The sequence below is a fragment of the Muntiacus reevesi genome, chromosome 13 (genome assembly GCF_963930625.1).
Source record: "Muntiacus reevesi chromosome 13, mMunRee1.1, whole genome shotgun sequence".
NCBI lineage: Eukaryota > Metazoa > Chordata > Mammalia > Artiodactyla > Cervidae > Muntiacus > Muntiacus reevesi.
In genome coordinates, this window is record NC_089261.1 from 62890185 (window position 1) to 62914798 (window position 24614).

Here is a 24614-nt window from a genome sequence, read left to right on the forward strand (position 1 = left end):
GAATACTCTTCAATGGCAGAATACTCCTCAATGGCAGAATACCCATTCTTCTTGAAAGCAGATGGAGAATTCTCTAGTATATCAATAAACTAGATCACAAAGCAAGTCTCATACACTTAATACAACAGAAATCATACAAGTATATTCTCTGATCACAGTAAGATTAAATTAGAAATTAAAAACAGAAGGAAATTTGGAAAATCCACAAATATAGAAACTAAGCAGTATACTTCTGAAAAATCCATGAGCTTAGAAAGGAAATCACAGGGAAATTATAAAATACTGTCAGATGAATGAAAATAAGCAAACAAAATATCAAAACTTATGGGATGTGGCAAAGATAGTACATAAAGAGAAATTTGTAATTGTAAAAGCCAATATTAGAAAATAAGGTGTGCTCATGTGCTTAGTCACCCATTCGTGTCTGACTCTTTGCAACCCTTTGGACTATAGCCTGCCAGGCTCCTCTGTCCATGGGATTTCTCAGGCCAGAATACTGGAGTGGGTTGCCATTACTTTCTCCAGGGGATACTCCTGACCAAGAGATCAAACCCATGAGGGAGCCATTCCACCCTCACCTTTCTGTACAGCAGAAATCAACACAATACTGTAAATTAACTATATTTCAAAAAAATTTAAAAATAAAAATAACACACTATTTTCTCAAATTAAGAATCTAGTAAGAGTAAGCCAAATTCAAAGCAAGCAAAAGGAAAAAAATTATTATTAGAGTGAAAATCTAATGAAAGGAAAAAAGGATATACAGTAGAGAAAAAATAATCAAATGACAGGTAAGTTATAAGAAAAGATCAACAAAACTGACAAAGTATTAGCAAGAGTGATTAAAAAAAAAATACAACCTACAAAAAAGTCAGGAATAAATGAGGTAATACTACTACCAAACTTAGAGAAATAAAAATTATAAGGCATGTGATGAACAACTTTATACCAATAAAACAGACAATTCAGGCTAAATGGCCAAATGCCTAGAAAGACACAAACTACTGAAATTGATTCAGGAAAAAAGTCAAGACTCTAATAAACCTATAACAAGTAAAAAATGATTTCATAATTTAAAATCTTCACACCACACACATATAAGTTAATGTACTGATGACATCAGTAGTTGACTCCAATCAAACATGTAAAGAAGAAATAATAGCAATCTCTTACAAAGTCTTTTAGAAAATAGAAAAGGGTACAATTTGCGCTATCTCATTCTATGAAGCTAATATAAATCCTGATATTAAAACCATAAAAACCTATTATAAAAAAACTACATCTCAATATTCCTCATGAATATAGACAAACAAGTCTTTCCAAATAGTAATTTCTCAACAAATGTTAACAACAAAAATTGCAGTATACATCAAAAGAATTTATATCATCCAAAGATAATATACTCAAGGAATCAAGGTTGGTTTAACATCCAAAAATCAACCAATGCAATGTATCATATTTTATTTTTTGTTCCTTGTTTGAAAAACTTTCAACTGTTCCAAGTTCACAAAGAAATTCTCTTGTGTTAATTTCTAAAAGTTTATAATTTTGACTTTTTGGTTTTTAAATTAAATTATTAATTATTATTTCATTTGTAAAGCATCAATGTATCTTATTTTTAAACCAATTTATTTATTTTAATTGGAGGATAATTACAGTATTGTGATGCTTTTCACCATACAGCAACATGAATCGGCCACGGGTATACATATGTCCTCCCATTCTGAACTGCCTTCCCATCTCCATCCCCACCCTATCCCTCTGGGTTGTCCCAGAGCACCTTAGGGTGACCTGCTTCATGCATCAAACTTGCTCTGATCACCTGTTTTACACATGGTAATGTACACATTTCAGTGATATTCTCTCAAATCATCCCACCCTCGCCTCTCCCACTGAGTCCAAGAGTCTGTCTTTTACATCTGTGTCTCCTTTGCTGCCCTGCATGTAGGATCACCAGTACCATCTTTCTAAATTCCATATACATGCATTAATACACAGTATTTGTCTTTTTCTTTCTGACTTACTTCGCTCAGTGTAATAGGCTCCAGTTTCATCCACCTCATTAGAACTGACTCAAATGCATTCCTTTCTATAGCTGAGTAATATTCCATTGAGTATATGCATCACAATTCCCTATCCATTCATCTACTGATGGACATCTAGGTTGCTTCTGTGTCTTAGCTATTGTAAACAGCGCTGCAATGAACCTTGGGGTACATGTGTCTCTTTTCAAATCCTTGGGGTGCAAAGTTTTAATATATTTTAATTTTCATTCTTGATATAAGGTTCTAATTTTATTTTTTTCCATATTAATAATCTGTTATGGGTTGAACAGCATCCCCCAAAATTTATTTGTTGAAATTCTAACTTTCCAGTAACTCAGAATGTGACCTTATTTGGAAATAGGGCCATTCTACATGTAATTATTTATGTTAAGATGAGGTCATACTGGAGTAGAGTGTATCCCTAATCCAATATAACTGGAGCCCTCATTAAAAGGGAAAAGTTGGATACACAGATAGACACACATAAAGGGAGGATGACTTTTAGAGACGTAAGAAGAACACAGCTAAGTACAAGCCAGCAAGAGATCCAGATCTGATCCTTCCTCCACAACCCTCAGAAGGAACCAACATTGCTGAACTATGATTTCAGACTTCTAGCCTCCAGAACTATGAGACAATACATTCCTGTTCTGTAAGCCAACCAGTATTTGTGTTATGGCAGCCCTTGAAAATCAACACAAAATTACTATTTATCTCAGCATCTAAGTTGAGAAGTCCTTCCTTTGCCCACAGATCTGTAATACCAACTCTATGACAGATGAAGTTTCTTCATATGCCCTTGTCTGTTTCTGGGTTCTCTGTTCACTTTTATTAGTCTTCTTTTTCTAATATTCCATGATTACTACAGCTTTATAATAACTATTGATACTGATATCTAGTAAAATAAGTCCCTCTGAAATCTGTTCTTCCTTTCAGAAAGGATTTTGGCTGTAATAGGTCCTTTGGCCTTTGCAATCAGGTTTTCACAATTCCAATAAAACAAAACAATTCTGTTGGAACGTGGACTGGATTCTATAGTGAATTTATAAATACATTACAGAGAATTAATCTAGCAACACAATACATCTTTTCCCTCCACTTATTTAGGTGTCCTTTTTGAAGTAGATTTAACAGTAAATTACATAACAGGATTAAAGGCAAACCAAACAATAATAGCTTTAGATTGTAAAACTACTAATAAAAATCTGTCCCCATCCTCCCAGGATTTAGATCCAATGAGGGAGGTCGAGGAAAGGATATGCCCATAGTTGAGAATAATTATTACAAATCGTATTACTCTGATGACTTATATTCTTTGCTACATCACTATCAATGTGGAAAATAAAAGGCAACTGGAAAAGGATCAGTATGAAAAAAAATGTTAGCTTCTAGCATCTGTATTCTAAAAAGCTTTAGAAAAAATGTCCCCTCGTCAGTGCTCTTAAAAGTTAGAAAGACTGACCAAGTTCATTCACATACAGAAGATCTACGAAGGTTTACCCTCAACAGACTCAAATTTTAGCAACAGATAGGAAAAGACAAGGTAGGTGGTAAAATAAAATACGAACTTTTAATTTTTCTCTTAAAAAACAACATAAAAATAACTTTTAATCTGTCCATATGTCATCTGGAAAGAAGATAACATACTCACTTTATTTTTCTTTACCTTCTCAAGCAAGTGACAACTCATCTCACTTTTATGACACAGCAGGAAAGACAAGCTATAGAAGACACACAAAAGCAAATGGGATTCTAACTGGTAACCTGAGGACAATTCATCAATAGAAGACGTCCTTTATTAAATTCATGCCACCTCTCTGTCTTGAAAAGCTTTCTATTTCAACAACCTAAGTTATCAAACGGGAAGTAATCTCCAAAGAGTAGAGATGCTGTCTGTCTGGTTCACTGAGTCTAACTAACAGCGCTGGTACACAAGCAGGCAACTTACTTGCTAAACAAACAAACTTACTTACTTGCTAAACAAACAAAAAAGTACTTTAAAAAATACTTGTTAAACAAACAAATTACTATTATAAGTTGAATAAACTATACATCCTGCAGGTAAAACAAAATGCTCCACTTCACCAACTTCTATAAACTTTTAAAGGAACATTACTGCTGAGAAAACGGTTTTCTTATTATGTCTTATGTCTCTTATTCAACTTAAAACTCAAGGGTTCTAAGAGGCAGTGTAATATAGGTCCATAACATTGACATTATATCATGAGATAAATGATGAGCAGTCTGAACTCATACATTTTCATATTATTTGAAAGTATGAAGGCCTGTTTCTCATTTATATTTCTGAAGCAGCATTTGGAATATTTTTTTCCCCTGATCTAGGCAATATTAAATAACACAGACCACTCTCTGGGATGTAGTTAAGACCGTTTTGGCTTTTCCCTGATTCCAACTCTTCAGAACAAAGAAAATTTAATTTATATACCTGAAAGAATAATCAGATCTCTGAGGGTTTTCCTTCTAAAATAAACAGGATTCTGAATACACATTCAACACTTCAGTCAATGCAGTTATTCTTATTTAGATCTTCATTACCTACAGAAAGCTCTAAGGAGTAACATGGTTAGGTAAGGTAGCAGTTACAGTCCTCCAAAAAAAAAGAAAATGTAGGGTTACTGTCCAACATCAGAATCGTGCTTCTAAAAATATTCTATTCCCTTGAGATAATATCTGGGCAACCAAATACTTTAAAAAGACGTGCTGGGTATCTTAAAATGAGTATGTCAGTTAATTAAATCTGGGATCCCCTGCTACCAATGGAGTACTGTACAATCTGTTATTATTCACTGTCCTATAGATCATCTGTTCTTGGTGCTGGTTTGTTCCAAGAAGAGAGACAGCTGCAACACTATATCCCTGTTCAACCTGAGGACCATCTGACTTTAATTGTAACACACAGCTTGATGTGGCTCTGACTATGAGAAGCCAAAGTATCGTCTGTAATAATCTGGAAAAGCAGAAACCTGCCAACAGAGGGCTGAAAACAGGAACTTGCTCTGTCTGGCTGCCTGACGGGCTGCAGGAAATATGATTAATGAGTAAGGTATAATGATATCAGGAACCCGATTAGCACCACAAAAAGGTCACAGATCAAAGTAGTATGCATTTCATGAGCTACAATCATTGCATAAAATCTGTGGACTTGAAGAGGTAAACCCAAAAGAGGAGGGGGATAAAACCCTTACGTGATAACATGCTAACAGATACGTAAAACATCATCCTAACAATTTAGTCACAGAGAGTCAACAGAAAATTTTAAAAGAAGTCAATATGAACTGCACTGTAGGAAGGCTTTGTTCATCATAGGTGCAAAATAAATATTTTTGAAAGAATGAATGAGTTATTAAATTCTTTCATAAAATCAAGTATTTTCCTAATCAGGAGTTAAAATTATCAGATATGTAAGTATTATACTATAAAATGTTTGGATTTAATTTGCAGTGAATTTTTATGAGCTCTGTTACAAACATAAGCATATTCAGAGCCTAAACTGTGAACACATCTGTAAAGTTCACAGGAAGAGGAAACGCTGGGACAAATGTTTAATAATTCAATAGTAAGTTATAATAGACTTCCTTGGTGGCTCAGATGGTAAAGAATCCACCTGTCATGCAGGCAACCAAGGTTCAATCCCTAGGTTGGAAAGATCCCCTGGAGAAGGGAATGGCAACTCACTCCAATATTCTTGCCTGGAGAATCCCATGGAGGGAGGAGTCTGGCAGGCTACAGCCCATGGGGTCGCAAAGAGACACAACTGAATGACTAACACTTATTTCCTTATTTAACTTATAATAAATGTGCAACTGGCATTATTAAATACTACTTTGTATAAAATTTCATAATCATATCTAGGTTTAGAGTATGAGTAGGCAAAACTGAAACCTTAATGAAAAACAATGTGGTGAGCTGCCATCTTCCGTTCCTCCATGCCCTTGGAAGACTTGTCCCAAATAGACCTGGTTTTTCTGTGGAGAGAGCAGTCTAAGTAGGGGTGATGGTACTGTCAGGAGAGTGGCTTACCTTACGTTGTATAGTCATATTTCCTTAACTGTCAAAATATTACTGAAGAGTTTTAAAGCCTCTAAGACCTTTTTTGAAGCAAACACTTTAACAAATTTCTTTGTATTTTTAGCCATACTAAACATGGTAATGATGACTTAATGAATTAATAGAGAATTGGTTCCCTTGAGACTTAAAAGTTTAAAGTAAGAAAAACATGTTTCAATAATGATCACAACATGATTTCAATTTTTCTAAGAGATACGTTTCTGAAGAATGGGAATGACAATTTATATCTTTCAAATATTATATAAATATTATTTTATATCTACCGAATAGAGTCCCTTGGACTGCAAGGAGATCCAACCAGTCCATCCTAAAGGAGATCAGTCCTGGGTGTTCAATGGAAGGACTGATGTGGAAGCTGAAACTCCAATAATTTGGCCACCTGATGTGAAGAGTTGACTCATTGGAAAAGACCCTGATGCTGGGAGGGATTGGGGGCAGGAGGAGAAGAGGACGACAGAGGATGAGACGGCTGGATGGCATCACCGACTCGATGGACAAGAGTTTGGGTAAACTCCGGGAGTTGGTGATGGACACGGAGGCCTGGCATGCTGTGATTCATGGTGTCCCAAAGAGTTGGACACGACTGAGTGACTGAACTGAACTGACTGAATAGTTAACAAAAACATTCATTCAAAATGGAACCATTAAAAAGCCAAACACAAGCCAAAAACTTTGAGAAAAAGACCTGCAAAACATATGTTGGAAAAAGCACTTTTATGGGGAATATATAAAGACGTCTTACAACAAAATAATAAAAAGACATACAACACAATTAAAAAACAGGCAAAAGATTTGAATAGATAGTTCACCAAAGAATATATGAGTAGAAAATAAGCCTGTTAAAGGTTGTTCACCAAAGAATATATGAGTAGAAAATAAGCCTGTTAAAGGTTATCAAAACCATTAGTCATTACTGAAACACAAATTAAAATCACAATGAATCACTGAAGAGCTAAAGTAAAGAAGATTGGCAATACCAAATCTTTGCAAGGATACGGCAAACTGAAACTTCACACACTGTTGATGGGAATGCAAAACAGTAAATATATTCTCATCATGTGTGCATGTGGTCAGTCAGTCATGTCTGACTCTGTGCAACCCCATGGACTGTAGTCTGCCAGGCTCCTCGTCCATAGGATTTTCCAGGCAAGCGTACTGGAACAGGTTGCCATTTCCTACTCCAGGGGATCTTCCTGACCCAGGGATCAAACCCATGTCTCTTGCATTGGCAGGCAGATTCTTTACCACCGCACCACCTGGGAAGCCCTATTATCATATGACTCCGGAATTAAACTCCTAGAACTCTATCCAAGACAAATGAAAACAGATATCGGCTCTAAAACATATGCAAATATTCTTAACAGCCTAAAACCGGAAGAAAGCAAAATGTCTATAAGCTGGTAAATAAACAAAATATGTTACTATCTATACAGAGGGACACTATGCAGGAAAACAAAGGAACTAACGCTATATGCACATGATGAGTCTCCAGAACACCGTGCAGAGTAAGAGAGTCAGGTACAAAAGGACTACACTCTTCAGGTTTCTATCTATGTAAGATTTCCAGAAAAAGAAGAGCTTTTTCACAGAATCAGTGATTGCCTAGAACTAGGATTGGGAGCAAACGTATACAAGGAAACATCTGGAGTGATGTGAGCTGATTGTGTTGATGCTTACAAAATTCTATAAATTTGCTAAAACTCATTGAATTGAGAATTTTTAAAAGGTGGCTTTTATGGTATGTCAATTACACCTAATAAACGTGTTTTGTAAACGTAGGAAATAACTGTAAGCAAAAACAAACTTGCCCCCAACCCTAAAAACTACAGAATCACTGTACCTTCTATTGACATCTATACACTGCTGAAGGGGGTTAAAAAAAAAAAAAAATCATACAATGATGGACAATTGCCACATTTAAAGTTTAACATTCCTTCCACATCATTCAGAACTAAGGTTTGTTTGGGGCTTCCATTTAATTACAGTAGCTTGAAAATCTTGAAAAATGTGTGAGGTAAACCAAAATGCAACAGGTACCTTAAGACTGTGATAGAGTAATGTTAGGTGCTATTTACTGAATGTTTCTCATAAGCCAGAGAAAATTCTAGGTAATTTACATACCTAATTATAGCTTTATACAAATTATTTTCAAATTTCAGTGAGGAAACCAAGGCTCAGAAAGGTTAAATTGCCTAAGGTTCCATAACCAGCAATGTGATCCAGGATTAGGAAAACTAGTCTAATGTCAAAGTCTATATTCTTTCCACTCCTTCTGCATTGCTTCCAATACAAATAAAATGTGAAATTCCAATAAAAGCAAGATTACAATTAGGATCTAAAATACAGGATTAAGATACAATTGTTGGTAGATAAAGAAAGAAAAGGCATGAAGAAAACAAAAATGAAATAATTTTTGTTTTCAATTCAGTTCAGTTCAGTCGCTCAGTCAAGTCCGACTCTTTGAGACCCCATGGAACGCAGCATGCCAGGCCTTCCTGTCGAACACCAACTGCCGGAGTCCACCCAAACTCATGTCCACTGAGACAGTGATGCCATCCAACCATCTCATCCACTGTCGTCCCCTTCTCCTCCTGCCCTCAATCTTTCCCAGCATCATGGTCTTTTCAAATGAGTCAGCTCTTTGCATCAGGTGGCCAAAGTATTGGAGTTTCAGCTTCAAAATCAGTCCTACCAATGAACACTCAGAACTGATCTCCTTTAGGATGGACTGGTTGGGTCTTCTTGCAGTCCAAGGGACTCTCAAGAGTCTTCTCCAACATCACAGTTCAAAAGCATCAATTCTTCAGTGCTCAGCTTTCTTTATAGTCCATCTCTCACATCCATACATGACCACTGGAAAAACTATAGCTTTGACTAGATGGACAAAGTAATATCTCTGCTTTTTAACTGTTGGCAAAGTAATATCTCTGCTTTTTAATATGTTGTTTAGGTTGGTCATAACTTTCCTTCCAAGGAGTAAGCATCTTTTAGTTTCATGGCTGCAAGCACCATCTACAGTGATTTTGGAGCCCAAGAAAATAAAGTCTGCCACTGTTTCCACTGTTTCACCATCTATTTGCCATGAAGTGATGGGAACAGATGCCATGATCTTAGTTTTCTGAATGTTGAGATTTAGGCCAACTTTTTCACTCTCCTCTCTCATTTTCACCAAGAGGCTCTTTAGCTCTTCTTCACTTTCTGCCATAAAGGTGGTGTCATCTGCATATCTGAGGTTATTGATATTTCTCCCGGCAATCCTGATTCCAGCTTGTACTTCATCCAGCCCAGTGTTTCTCATGACGTACTCTGCAAATAAGTTAAATAAGCAGGGTGATAATATACATCCTTGACGTACTCCTTTTCCGATTGGGAACCAGTCTGTTGATCCACGTTCAGTTCTAAATGTTGCTTCCTGACCTATACAGACTTCTCAAGAGGCAGATCAGGTAGTCTGTATTCCCATCTCTTTCAGAATTTTCCACAGTTTGTTGTGATCCACATAGTCAAAGGCTTTGGCATAATCAATAAAACAGAAACAGATGTTTTACTGGAACTCTCATTTTTTTGATGATCCAACGGATGCTAGCAATTTGATTTCTGGTTCCTCTACCTTTTCTAAAAACAGCTTGATCACTTCTCGGCCTTTTGGCTAAGATCAAGTGTAGTAAAAACAGCTTGAACATCTGGAAGTTCATGCTTCATGGATTGCTGAAGCCTGGCTTGGAGAATTTTGAGCATTACTTTACTAGTGTGTGAGATGAGTGCAATTGTGTGATAGTTTGAGCATTCTTTGGCATTGCCTTTCTGTGGGATTGGAATGAAAACTGACCTTTTCCAGTCCTGTGGCCACTGCCGAGTTTTCCAAATTTGCTGAAATATTGAGTGCAGCACTTTCCCAGCATCATCTTTCACGATTTGAAACAGCTCAACTGGAATTCCATCACCTCCACTAGCTTTGTTTGTAGTGATGCTTCCTAAGGCCCACTTGACTTCACATTCTAGTATATTTGGCTCTAGGTGAGTGATCATACCATCATGGTTATCTGGGTCATGAAGATCTTTTTTGTACAGTTCTTCTGTGTATTCCTGCCACCTCTTCTTAGTATCTTCTGCTTCTGTTAGGTCCATACCATTTCTGTCTTTTATTGAACCCATCTTTGCATGAAATCTTCCCTTGGCATCTCTAATGTTCTTGAAGAGATCTCTAGTCTTTCCCATTCTATTGTTTTCCTCTATTTCTTTGCACTGATCACTGAGGAAGGCCTTCTTATCTCTCCTTGCTATTCTTTGGAACTCTGCATTCAAATGGGTGTTATCTTTCCTTTTCTCCTTTGCTTTTCACATCTCTTCTTTTCACAGCTATTTGTAAGGCCTTCTCAGACAGCCATTTTGCTTTTTTGCATTTCTTTTCCTTGGGGATGGTCTTGATCCCTGTCTCCTGTACAATATCATGAACATCCGTCCATAGTTCTTCAGGCACTCTGTCTATCAGATCTAGTCTCTTAAATCTAATTCTCACTGGCACTGTAAAATCATAAGGGATTTGATTTAGGTCGTACCTAAATGGTCTAGTGGTTTTCCCTACTTTCTTCAATTTATGTCTGAATTTGGCAATAAGGAGTTCATGATCTGAGCCAAAATCAGCTCCTGGTCTTGATTTTGCTGACTATATAGAGCTTCTCCATCTTTGACTGGAAAGAATATAATCAATGTGATTTTGGTGTTGGTCATCTAGTGATGTCCAAGTATAGAGTCTTCTCTTGTGTTGTTGGAAGAGGGTGTCTGTTATGACCAGTGTGTTCTCTTGGCAGAACTCTATTAGCCTTTGCCCTGCTTCATTCTGTACTCCAAGGCCAAATATGCCTGTTACTCCAGGTGTTTCTTGACTTCCTATTTTTGCATTCCAGTCCCGTATAATGAAAAGGACATCTTTTTTGGGTGTTAGTTCTAGAAGGTCTTGTAAATCTTCATAGAACCGTTCAGCTTCTTCAGCATTACTGGTCAGAGCTAAACTTGGATTACCGTGATATTGAATGGTTTGCCTTCGAAACAAACAGAGATTATTCTGTCGTTTTTGAGATTGCACCTAAGTACTGCATTTCGGAGTCTTTCGTTGACCGTGATGGCTACTCCATTTCTTCTAAGGGATTCCAGCCCACAGTAGTAGATATAATGGTCATCTGAGTTAAATTCACCCATTCCTGTCCATTTTAGTTCGCTGATTCCTAAAATGTCGACGTTCACTCTTGCCATCTCCTGTTTGACCACTTCCAATTTGCCTTGACTCATAGACCTAACATTCCAGGTTCCTATGCAATATTGCTCTTTACAGCATTGGACCTTGCATCTATCACCAGTCACATCCACACCTAGGTGGTGTTTTTGCTTTGGCTCCGTCTCTTCATTCTTTCTGGAGTTATCTGTCCACTGATCTCCAGTAGCATACTGGGCACCTACCGACCTGGGGAGTTCATCTTTCAGTGTCCTACCTTTTTGCCTTTTCATACTGTTCATGGGGTTCTCACGGCAAGAATACGTAAGTGGTTTGCCATTTCCTTCTCCAGTGGACCACGTTTTTTCAGAACTGTCCACCGTGACCCGTCCGTCCTGGGTGGCCCCACACGGCATGGTTCATAGTTTCATTGAGTAGACAAGGCTGTGGTCCATGTGAAGATTGGCTAGCTGTGTGTGATTGTGGCTGCAGTCTGTCTGCCCTCTGATGCCCTCTCTCAGTGACTACCGTCTTAGTGGTACCAAAAAAAAAATTTTTTTTTGTATTGGTGTAAATTAAAAACACAATGAAATTCACATTCAATTTTTAGTATGAAGATAAAGATACTACTTTAAAAAAACTGAGAATAAGGCTTTCTGATTCCCAGCATTTACGAAAGTTAAGGGCAAAAAGGAAAAGCCCTATTAGTTTTTCATAGAATAATCTAGAACCCATAAAACAGGGACATTAAAGAGTCCAGTGGAGGATTCTTAAGAGTGTTTTGTAAGCACAGAGAAGACTGTGCTTTAAATTTTAAAGTTTTCCTATTCTAAATATTACATGAAGTTTTTCTTCAAAAGATAGACACAGGTTATAATTTGAAAATCTTGTTTCTATTGTCAAAATGCTCAACGGCCTTCTAACCTGGAACACAGAATTACGTACTACTAACGGTACAAGAAACTCGTGTTTCAAAAAGCATAGCATTCTCTAAGAAATTCACTTGTAGCTTTCATTTATAATCTTGAATCATCACATTCATATAAAAGTAGCCTAAATTCTGCATAAAAGAAACCATTATACCTTTCACGTCAATAAGATTTTATAAAGTATACACAGAGATTTATGAACTATCACGTCACTTTCAGTTATCCCTATCAACTATAGTGTGTTCAGAAGAGCAAGGGTTAATGATTACACCAACACATGAAATGCACTTTGAGAAAAGTTTCATGACAGAGTAGATGATTCCTACTTACCAATCTGTTTATGCGAACAAATTCTTCTGAGGTTTTGGCCCAAGGAGGAAGTTCAACATCAGACACTACTGTCCCATCATCCATGACTCCAAGATTATAATTATTGAAGTTGACAAACATCTCAGAGAGATAATAAAATTCAGGGATCAATTCCTATATAAAAATAAAAGACAAAGTCATATTATAAACTGTAGAATACTGAAGGTATTTATAAAAAGCTAAACATTTCCTATTATGCAGAGAGCAAAATAAACATAGGAAATTTTTTTCTTTTTTCATATCCTAGCTATATCACAAAGTTCTATCAAGGCTGACAGATCACATCCAACCAAGTCTAAAACAACACCTTACTGGGTGGTCATATGCTTTCCTTATGACAATTCTTATAACCTCAAAACCCTTAAAATACAAACATTTGAGTAATATTTGAGGTTAGAAAACATATAAACAGAGATTAATGTGCAACAATATTAACAACAGCTTAAATTAAATTTTTTTGTTTAGGTATATGTAATTTTTGCCATAAAAAAACAAAATCTTTATAAACATTAAAAAGCTTTGGTCCATCATGAACCAGGAAGTTAGTCAATGAAGTTAGCTATGGTGTAGTAATATATTTTGCTCACATTTCAAAACATTCAAGTTTAGTTTTATGGTACTAACTCTGATAAAAGATCAAACTTTATAATTAGTCTAGAAAATGACCTGCATGAGAAAGAGTAAATTAAATATGACTTAAATAAGGACATTTAAAACACTTTAACAAGATACTTAATAAGCACAAAAATGCAACCAGTTAGGTTTCTGAGTACAATAAGCCCCATGTATAATTATTTCAGAGGTCCTACAGATCAGACTTGAAATCCAGTCTTGACATGGGTCAGTGACTCAGTGGTCTTTCAGCTACCCCCTCAGGGCCAGCTATGGCAGCCTGCCTTTCCAAATGGTTGAGTAAAATAGGGAGGTCATCAGATTTTGAACAAGGTCAGTATGAATTCACTAGAGCAAAGAAAAAAAATTCAGCAGGAATTAAGCTATTATCACCTCCATCATCCATGTGAAATGCTGCTTGACTTTGAATCGTACATCCTTTGTTTACAATCACAATAATTAACTAAGCAGGGTAGAAATGCCCTGTCCTCCAAATGCCTGGCACCACATGATCACTAACTTGAAAAACAATTAAACTCAAAGAAAAAATTTTTTAAAAGAAAGAATCCTATTAAAAGTTTAATCATAAATAAAATGACACAGTGATCATACAAAAATTTTATCTTCTTCTCCAAAATGATGTATATAAGTCTAACAAAAGACATATATGTGCTATTTTATGCAACAAAAAGCTATATTCAATTTGTTTGAGCTAAATAACATTTACTGCATGAGATGAGTCAGGTACTAAAATAAACTCTTAATAAACATCACATTTAAACTTCATAACTCATCACATTTAATCTTCACAACAGTTTTACAAGGTACGGTATCATCACCTTTTAAAGAATCAACTAAGGCTCAAAGAACTTAAGCAATTTACCCAAGGTTACATAGCTGATTTATGATAAGTTTGGAAATTAAGAGAAACATTTAGATCAACATTTAACTCTATGTAATTAAAGCCTCTGTACTTAATCATCAAAAAAGCATAGACTCTACTTATATAGTATACACACTGCTAAACATTTTAAAGATGTTTTTAACATATATTCTAAGCATTTTTTTTAAAAAGTACACAAAAACTTTCCATTTTTTCATGATAAGAAAATTAGTTCTCCTGAAAAAAAGTTACACACACACACACACACACACACACACACACACACACACACACGGGCTTTGATGGTAGCTCAGTGGTAAAGAACTTGCCTGTGAAGGCAGGAGACGTGTGTTTGATCCTGGGTCAGCAAGATCCCCTGGAGAAGGAAATGGTAACCCACTCCAGTGTTTTGCCTGGGAAATTGCAAGGACAGAGGAGTCTGGTAGGCTACAGTCCATGGGGTCACAAAAGAGTTGGATACAACTTATTCCATGGCCATTTTTTTCACTCATATATGGATATGTCGCTTTTTAACTATCAATTTGCTGAAGTATGCTATAATACTTGTGTACCCCTACCCTCACCCTAACACTCTCACAGAGGATGTCATCCTTCTTCTGCTTCTTATACACATTATGCTTCTCTGCAGTAATTCTCCTAGGAGTCAAAACAATTATAATGGCTGAATTTTAGATGCTAGGTTTCTGCCAAGTTTTTATTTGGGAGATTAGTCATCTGCATCATAAATCAGAGATACATATTACACAGTAAAAATATACAAAAAATATACTCTTGAGACCATATCTAGAAAGCAGAAAGGGGACAAGTGACCTTTCATACCAATTTTCGTAAAAATAAAATTTTTAATTCTTCTTATGTAGTACCAAAGTTCTTATGATTTTTTTTATGTTTATCCCTATCTTCTACATCTCTCATTTTATTTAGCTAAATAAACTGACAAAAATATATTTGCTCAAAAGGTAAATGCTCTTTGTTGGTTCTCTTACAAGTTCTAAATTCAATTAACAGAAATATATTTCGTTCCTGGCCCATTTTATTTAAACCTAAGTTCATTATGAATTTATTTTCTAACTTCAATACTGACAGCTTACTCTAAATATGTATGTATGTCTGTGTATGTTGGTTGCTCAGTCCTGTCTGACTGTTTGTGACCCCATGGACTGTAGCCCTCCAGGTTCCTCTGTCCATGGAATTCTCCAAGCAAGAATACTGGAGTGGGTTGCCATTTCCTCCTCCAGAGGATTTTCTCGACCCAGGGATCGAACTTGTGTTGCCTGTATTGCAGGTAGATTCTTTATCATCTGAACCACCAGGGAAGCCCTTACCCTAAAGGTAAATTCAATTAATTTATCTCAACATAAAATAGAGCAAAATTACATATAAAATAAACAAGAAATTTTTAATAAAAGATATGACTGGACCATGTTAAACTTTCAGTTGTATAATTTCTATAATGCTGGGAGGGAGGTAAAAACTTATCAATTTCCATAATTACCATAGACTTTATTTGTGATTTCCTACTAAAGATCAAAGTATCAAAGTGAAGTCGCTCAGTTGTGTCCAACTCTTTGTGACCCCATGGACTGTAGCCTACCAGGCTCCTCCCTCCATGGGATTCTCCAGGCAAGAATACTGGAGTGGGTTGCCATTTCCTTCTCCAGGGGATCTTCCCAACTCAGGGACCGAACCCGGGTCTCCTGCATGGCAGGCAGACGCGTTAACCTCTGAGCCACCAGGGAAGCCCATAGATACCCTTTAAATTTTGTATAAAGGATGCTATAAAGATACTCAAAATTAGAATTGTAAAATTTATCAGTTAAAAATTAATGGAAGTCTGCTCAATGTTATGTGGCAGGCTGGATGGGAGGGGGCTTTGAGGGAGAATGGATACGTGTACATGTGTGGCTAGGTCCTTTTGCTCTTCACCTGAAACTATCACAACAGTGTTTGCTAACTGGCTATTCCCCACTACAAAACAAAACATTTAAACAGAAAACAAAAAAAAAACAAATAAAAACTAGGCTTAATATTTCACTTGAAATTTACTGGGATGGGAATTCTGTGTTATACTTCTTTACTTTTTACTTCTCAATCTCCCACTCCATACATCCTTCCAATTTCAAGACAGTTGTCAGGCATTTCCAGAATATTAGCAGGGTCCAGAGAAGAGGCCTCCTGAAAACATCCCTTTTTTCTGTCTTTTGTGCAAGTCTAAGCAAACAGGAGATTATGTAAAATGTCCAGGAGAAGTAGTGTCAAGGGTGAGTATTTTTTAAAACACAGAAATGAAAGAGAAGAGAGATTTTCCCCAGAATTAGGGAGCCGAGATTCTCAAAATTGGTAGTCAGTGTTCTGTCAGCCAAAGGAGAAGGGGAGGGGATAAAGAGGTTAGTGTGGAACCTAGGGGATGGTGGTAAGTGGTAATCAGAATCACAACTTGTTCATATGGTGCCTCTGTACAAATTAGAAAAAAAGCAATCTTTCAGGGCTAATTCAGCCGCAAGAGAACTCAGTTTGGTGAGTGCAGTATAGGTAGGTTTGGGCTTTTCTTTCCTTCAGTCAAGCACCCCAGGACAGAGAGCAATCTGCCCACCTGCACATATGCTCCATGGTGGTGCATTTAGCTAAGCCAGTCACGTGGCACCAGGGCTTTTGGCATCAACAAATATTTAACTCAAGCTTGGATAATCAGCAGAGCTGCCAGCTTCCAAAAGACCACACATCCTAGACAATCAGGATATATTACTAGTGAAAAAGATGAACTGAAGATGTGAGAGTCAATTTTTTTAGGTACCACATAAGCCTGTATCTCATCCAAGCCTTGGGAAAGGAGGCCTTTGTCCTAACCATCTAATGACTGAATAAATTTCCTACTAGCCAGATATGAAGATCTGAATTCAAATGAGGACATTTCTTATATACTTGAGTTAGTGGTTACGGACTTAAATTTATACAGTTGATCCTTGGAGAACACATTTAATTTATATGCAGAGTACATCACGTGAAATGCTGGGGTGGATGAATCACAAGCTGGGAGAAATATCAACAACCTCAGATATGCAGATGATACCACTTTAATGACAGAAAGTAAAGAGGAACTAAAGAGAGATTCATGACGAAGGTGAAATAGGAGAGTGAAAAAGCTGGCTTAAAACTCAACGTTCAAAAAAACGAAGATCGTGGCATCCGGTCCTATCATTTCATGGCAAATAGATGGGGAAAATGTGGAAACAGTGTCAGATTTCACTTTCTGGGCTCCAAAATCAAGGCAGATGATGACTGCAGCCACGAAATTAAAAGATGCTTGCTCCTTGGAAGAACAGCTATGACAAACCTAGACAGTGTATTAAAAAGCAGAGACATTACTTTGCCAACAAAAGTTCATACAGTAAAAGCTACAGTTTTTCCAGTAGTCATGTATGGATGTGAGAGTTGGACTATAAAGCAGATTGAGTGCCAAAAAATTGGTGCTTTTGAACTGTAGTGTTGGAGAAGACTCTTGAGAGCCCTTTGGACTGCAAGGAGATCAAACCTAAAGGAAATCAACCCTGAATATTCACTGGAAGATTTGGTGCTGAAGTTCCAGTACTTTGTTCACTTGATGTGAAGAGTCGGCTCACTGGAAAAGACCCTGATGCTGGGAGAGACTGAGAGCAGGAGAAGTGGGCGACAGAGGATGAGGTGGTTGGATGGCATCACTGACTCAGTATCCATGAATTTGAGCAAACTCAGGGAGACAGTGAAGGACAGGGAAGGATGGCGTGCTGCAGTTCATGGGGTCGCAAAGAGTGGCACACGACTTAGCAACTGAACACCAGCACCCCTCCACCCAGTCAAACACTGGCACTTCCTATCTGCAGCTCCTCTGTGTCCTGCTTAGGCGGCTCTGAGTCCATGGATCCAACCAATCCTGGGCAGGGTAGTACTACAGTATTTACTATTGGAAAAAATCCAGAGATAAGTGGATCCATGCAGTTCAAACCTATGTTGTTCAAGAGTCAACTGCATTTAAATAATAAAACTGTACCAATATACTCACTCACAATTATTTCCAGGAAACAAAATGATAGAACTCACTATAATGAGCAGAGTAAAACTTTTTTAAAGTTCCCGTTACTTGATTCTGTGATATTCATTGACATAGCATCAGATAGATATGAAGTGTTATATAGCAATCACAATCACAAAGAAATTCACTTCATTTTTACTCTACAAAGAAGTGTGTCAGGATCTGGGATATGGAGACATAAATGTTACTTCCCCTTTACAGATCACAGATATAAATTCCCAAACAGTGAAAGGATATATTAATTGGGAGTAAATTGGTTATAAGCACAAACAGCCTCTAGAAATTCAAAAGAAAAAAGGATGCCTAAAAGTTGGCGTTGTCAGAGAAAGTTCTGAGGAGAAGAACATAACATACTGTATTTCCTATTACAACACTCATCAAACTATATTGCTCGCTCTACGACAGCTCCAGGAGATTAAGGACTTTATGTGTTCTGCTACACCTCCAAAGCCGAGACAGAGTAAGTGGCACATTTAGATATTCAGTGAAAATCTATTGAAGAATGGTAGTTACATTCCTCTGATTAAAAAATAGTAGTTACAATCAAAGATAAACAGCAAAAGGGAAAAACAAGAACAGTCCTGACAGGGGAATATCTTAAGAAGAGGTACAGAGATTGAAACATGCACATATCATTTGTTTCTAATGATCGATGAAGAACTATCCAGTTGGTTTGGAGAGGACTATATACATGGGACAGGAGATAATTTAAAAATGGACACATGTTTCCAATAAATTAAAACTGAAGAGAAAGATTATGAAGTACCTAATATAGTATAAAGGACATCATCAACTAAAGACAATTAAGTAAAAAAGTAAGTATATATAGTGAAAACATATCTCACTATAAGGAGATCTGCAAAAGTAAATCAGTTGACTAAAGTTGAATATCCTTGTAATAGAAAATAAACAGCTGAACTCAACTGAGGTACACCAACATGTAACCAAAGAAACAAGTAAGTATATATACTGCCTAAATTTTACTATGGATGATAATGACATTCAAGTAACATGCAGAATTCCATCTAAATCCTAAAAGCATCTTTCTAAGAACCATGCCTTGATATAACACTAAGTATTACAGTTCAGAATTATCTCCTTTGACAGATGAAATTTAGTGACAGAGTCAAAGATTACATCTCTCTAATACTTCTAACGTACACTTACAAAGTGAAGTATGTTTTATATTCATCAGAACAGAACATTCAGCTCCGGATAAAAAACACATGTTCAGCAATTCTTTAAAATATCAGTGGAAAATGATAAGTAAACAACACTGACAGAAGACAGAGATATTTACAATTCACATTTTCTTTTGACTTGCTGACAATAATTTTAATCTCTATCACTTAATTAGGTGGATAGGTCTTAGAGGTAAGTAACATAGTCAAAATACAGTGTATCATCTCTTAAAATAAAAGTTTGAAAGGTTCAACCAGAGGTTATACCACAGTTAAGGATAAGCCCATTGCTTTGATCACAAATCCCCAGGCTTTCATGGCATAATGACAAGGATTGGTTGTGACCACACATATGTTTGGTTTTCTTTACTAAGGTACGATCCGCATTGATATGAATGGCCTCTGCAGCAAAGCTGTACGATTCGCCTTCTAATAGTCACCAATTCTATCCATTGAATTAAAACCAGCACTTCAATAATACCCGGGCAACCATGACAAATATTAGTCTTTTAATCCAAAGAAATAAGGTAATCAAAACTGAAATAAGAACAAAGATGCTACTTCACAATTGAAGTTCAGTATTTTTTTCCTTTTTGTTAAAATATGAAATCCTGACAGGTCAAATATAAGCGTGACAGCAAGGTAACTAATTTAATGTGTACTGCTTTGGGGACACTGATGGTTAAAGAAAAGATGTGAAAGCAAAAGTTCAGACTATATACTGTCTATTCAACTTACTGGTCACATGGTTTTAATTTAACTTTTCTAACCCTTGAAAGTGTAGTCACTCAGTCGTGTCTGACTCTTTGCAACCCCATGAACTGTAGCCCACCAGGCTCCTGTGTCCATGGGATTCTCTTGGCAAGTACACTGGAGTGGATTGCCTTTCCCTTCTCCAGAGGATTTTCTCAAGCTAGGCATCAAACCTGTGTCTCCCACACTGCCAGCAGATTCTTTACCATCTGAGTCACCAGGACAGCCTTAGTTAACTCAAGTGCCATTTCTAAAGCACAGGGTTATTGTGAGGCTAATATGAGATAATATAGAATTCTACAAGCGCAAATGATCTTACTATTATTATTATTATCATCATTAATATGTCCCTGATAACAATCCCAAATTAGAGACTTGACTTGCCTGATTCTTAAAGCCAACAGGTAACTCAGTGATAACAGACATTCTTAAAAGCATTTAACATAATCCTAAGGGCATTTAACAAAGTTTACTTGTAAAAGTATGTATGAGCACAAAAGTATTTGAGACTTAATACTTCCTACTAAAAGCTATCACATTTAAAACAGATTTATTTATTTTTACTAACAAAGACAGCATAGCTTCACATGTCTCATTTTATGATGAATACTCTCAATACTTTATAGCATTTTCCTGCTTTCAAACACATTTTTTTCACCTACAGATTTGGACTGGACCTCTTCGCTGTATCTTTTGCTGTTCCAGATGCTTATCTTCCAGGACAGTGTAATTTGGGGAGAGATAATGGACATTAATGATGCAAATAATAGGTAAGCAGTTACTGCCAGAAGATGGAAATAAAACATCCACCGTAAATCTTTTCTGGAGCAAGTTATAAAATATATACATATTGCTTTAAGTATGGGGAAGAACAGTTAACACCACTATCTAAAATATATTAATGAACAACTTATATTTTTCCACTGAACAAAAACATAAGACACTAATTCAAAAAAACAAACTACAGTTGACCTGTGTACATTTTTATAATTCAGGAAGATAGGAACATTTTCTAAGTGCTTAAAAAGAGTTTTTTTTCTGTCTAGTATGTAAGTAGCATAAGAAGAAAAATATTCAGTTTCTCAAGTACTTTTTGTCAAAGAATAACAAGAACAAAAAAATGGTTCATTGTAGACACAAGAGTACAAAGTTCAATAAGAAAAAAATATTAGTACACAGGTATATCATTTAACTTACTGATGCGTGAAAAAGAAAAGGGTTAAAAAGATGTGCTTAAATTAACAAATCTATAAGCTATGTACAAAAACAAGGATGAACAAAAGTACAGTTCAGTTAGAGTGTGTGTGTTCTACATTGTTACAAGAGAAGTAAGACAGCTTGACCTCACTCTAATGTGGATGTGAAACAGAGAGAGATTGAAAGAGAGAGACTGCGAAAAAAAAAACAGAAAAGAAGGAACAGAGAAAGAGGGAGAGAGAGAGAGAGAGAAGGAAGAAAAAGAGAGGGGGAGAGAGAGAGAGGGAGAAGGAAGAGCCAGAATGAAGAGACAGTAAGAAGAGGGAGGGAGATAAGGTGGAAGGGAGGGAAGGAGATACATGCATCAGAAATGTACAAAGGATGTCTAGAAAAGGGTAAGATTCTAATTTTACTTTCTTTTAGCATTATTAAAATTCTGAATTATTTAAAAGTTTGTTTGAAAACAGGACGAATAGATGAAGAAAATAAAACTATCAAGTCACCCTAACTTAAGCTTTTTCTCTTAACAAATACGCCAAGAAATACATACCCAGCAATTATGTTCTACTACCTGTAGCTAAACATTTTCTTATAAATGGCTCTAACGCTGATGCTATCAGCATCTGTGGAATGTATTATGGTAGAAGACATGCTGATAGAGGAGTAAAGAAACCTAACTTATCTTTAGATCACAGCCCCTGGGGTTTCTGAAGTAGTGGAGGGCAAGTCAAAGGTTTCATGTCTAACAAATCTCACAGCACACACACAAGACTATTTTCTGATCATCTCTATTTTGTATTATTACTTCTAACGAACAGATACACATTTAATACCTTTAAGGGTTACTAAAAGCTAAAACCAACTCTGTATAATATTACTGATGGCCATTTATTTTTAAAATACTATTTAGTAAACTCCTAGGATTTAATCGCATTCTATTTAAGTATGGAATATGCTGTACTGATCTTACTGATTTCATAACAATGCAAACAATTTTGCATTCATCACTAATGATACACAGAAAGTTGTAAGATAGATTTTTAAATCGAATATCCAAGATACAGTCAGTAGCAAGATGCCATTATGGATTTCTTTTGTAAAGCTACGTGAGTAAAAACTCAGTGTCCCTTAACTGTTAAAACTGTAGGAAACTGAAGTATTAACAACTCTTGGTCAGCAGATGATATTCAGCTACCAGTTCTGCGCAGAGATAAGCCTGTCCTAAAACATGAGACGTCGGGAGCCCTAGTGAAGTACCTACTCACTGCATCTTGCTGTGCCCTTCTGGTGGAAATGGCCAGACACTCTCCTTTTTCTCCTCAAATGACCTACCTATCCCACGCTTTTTCACTGACACCTCTTTTCTTGATATATTTATATCTACTCATTCATTTATTCAAACAACATTTATTGATTTCTAACTAAATGCAAGGCATTGTTCTAAATGTTGAGGTTACCAAGTGAACAAAACAGAAAGTCCCCACCTTCACAGAGCTCTAGCTACGGAGATATGAAATAAACAAACTAATATATGTATCATGTCAAATGGTGGCAAGCATTATGTTAAAAAAAAGAAAGGCAAGATAAAGGGATAGAAAATGATGGTGGTTGGGCAGTGTTATTTCAGAGAGAGAGTTCAGGCAAATCCACTCTGAGGAGGTGACATTTGAGCAGAGACCTGAATGAAAAACAAGTAAATAAAATGGAAAAGTGGTTGTGGCAGAGAGAACATTACATGCAAAGCCACCAAAACAGGAGCAGGCTTGGCACTTTTGAAGAGGAACCACAACAAAGGCAATGAGGCTACAGTACAGTAAAAGACATGAGTCATCAGTGAAGCAACGGAACAACACAGGGCTACAGTAAGAACCTGAATTCTGGTCTGAGCTAGATAAGTGGTCACTGGATGGATGTGAGCACAGGATATGATCTGACTTAAAAAACAAAATGATTATTCTCGCTGCAGTATAGAGAAAACCTCACATGGGGAGCAGGTGAAGTGAGAATTTACAGCCATTTGCGCAAGGGTCCTACTGATGGACGTGGTGATACATGTCAGGTTCTACACATATTCTGCGGGTTGATTAGATGAGCAATGAGGTGTGTGTGTGTCTGGGAGGAACAAAGATGCCAAGGTTTCTAAAGGGCTGAGCAAACTTGGTAAACAGTGCTATCTTTCACTGGGATGGCAAAGGCGGGTACTGAACGGGACTTTTCTTCAGGGTGGAAAGGAGAGTTAGAGGGAAGTACAGAGTTTGATACTGGACACATTCAGTGTAAAACATCTCTAAACATACACATAGCTCAAAGGGAACTAGATACACAGCTCTAGAATTCAGGGGAGAGCCGAGAGGTGAGGTGTGATCACCCAGGGAGCAAATGTGGACACAAAAGACATCTAAAGACAAGACAAAAGGTACGCCAGTAATTTACGGTATGAAAACAAGATAATCCAGTAAAGAGATGGAGAAAAGAAGATAGTCAAGAGAAGGTAGGTGGCTCCTTCACCAAGCAAAGGAAATGCTATGAGGAAAATGAATCAATTAATTGTGTCAATAATAATGCAGATCAAGTACCATGAGAACTGAAAATCTGCACTTGATAACATGTAAAGATTGCCCGGAGAAATATCAATAACCTCAGAGATGCAGATGACACCACCCTAACGGCAGAAAGCAAAAGAGGAATTAAAGAGCCTCTTGTTGAAGGTGAAAGAGGAGAGTGAAAAAGCTGGCTTGAAACTCAACATTCAAAAAACGAAGATCATGGCATCCAGTTCCACCACTTCAGGCAAAGAGATGGCAAAGCAATGGAAACAGCAACAGACGTTATTTTCTTGGGCTCCAAAATCACTGCAGGCAGTGACTGCAACCATGAAATTAAAAGACGATGGCTCCTTGGAACAAAAGTTATGTAAAACTTAGACAGAGTATTAAAAAGCAGACACATTACTTTGCTGACAAAGGTCTGTATAGTCTAAGCTATGGTTTTTCTAGTAGTCATGTATGGATGTGAAAGCTGGACAATAAAGAAGACAGAGCACCAAAGAATTGATGCCTTCAAACTGTGGTGCTGGAGAAGACTCTTGAGAGTCCCTTGGACATCAAGGATCAAACCAGTCCATCCTAAAGGAGATCCACCCTGAATATTCATTGGAAGGACTGATGAAGCTGAAGCTCCAATACTTGGGCCACCTGATGCGAAGAGGACTCACTGGAAAAGACCCTGATGCTGGGAAAGATTGAAGGCAGGAG

General features: G+C 36.8%; 1 protein-coding gene across 3 annotated transcripts in view; it reads right to left on the minus strand.

The window, feature by feature from the left end:
• LRBA (LPS responsive beige-like anchor protein) overlaps window positions 1-24614 on the minus strand; it is a 719345-nt gene that overhangs the window by 142554 nt on the left and 552177 nt on the right. For all 3 annotated transcript variants that reach the window (XM_065905003.1, XM_065905001.1, XM_065905002.1), the window contains exon 47: window positions 12606-12758. In XM_065905003.1, coding sequence (XP_065761075.1) covers window positions 12606-12758 — 153 coding nt within the window. The remainder of the gene's footprint in view (window positions 1-12605; window positions 12759-24614) is intronic.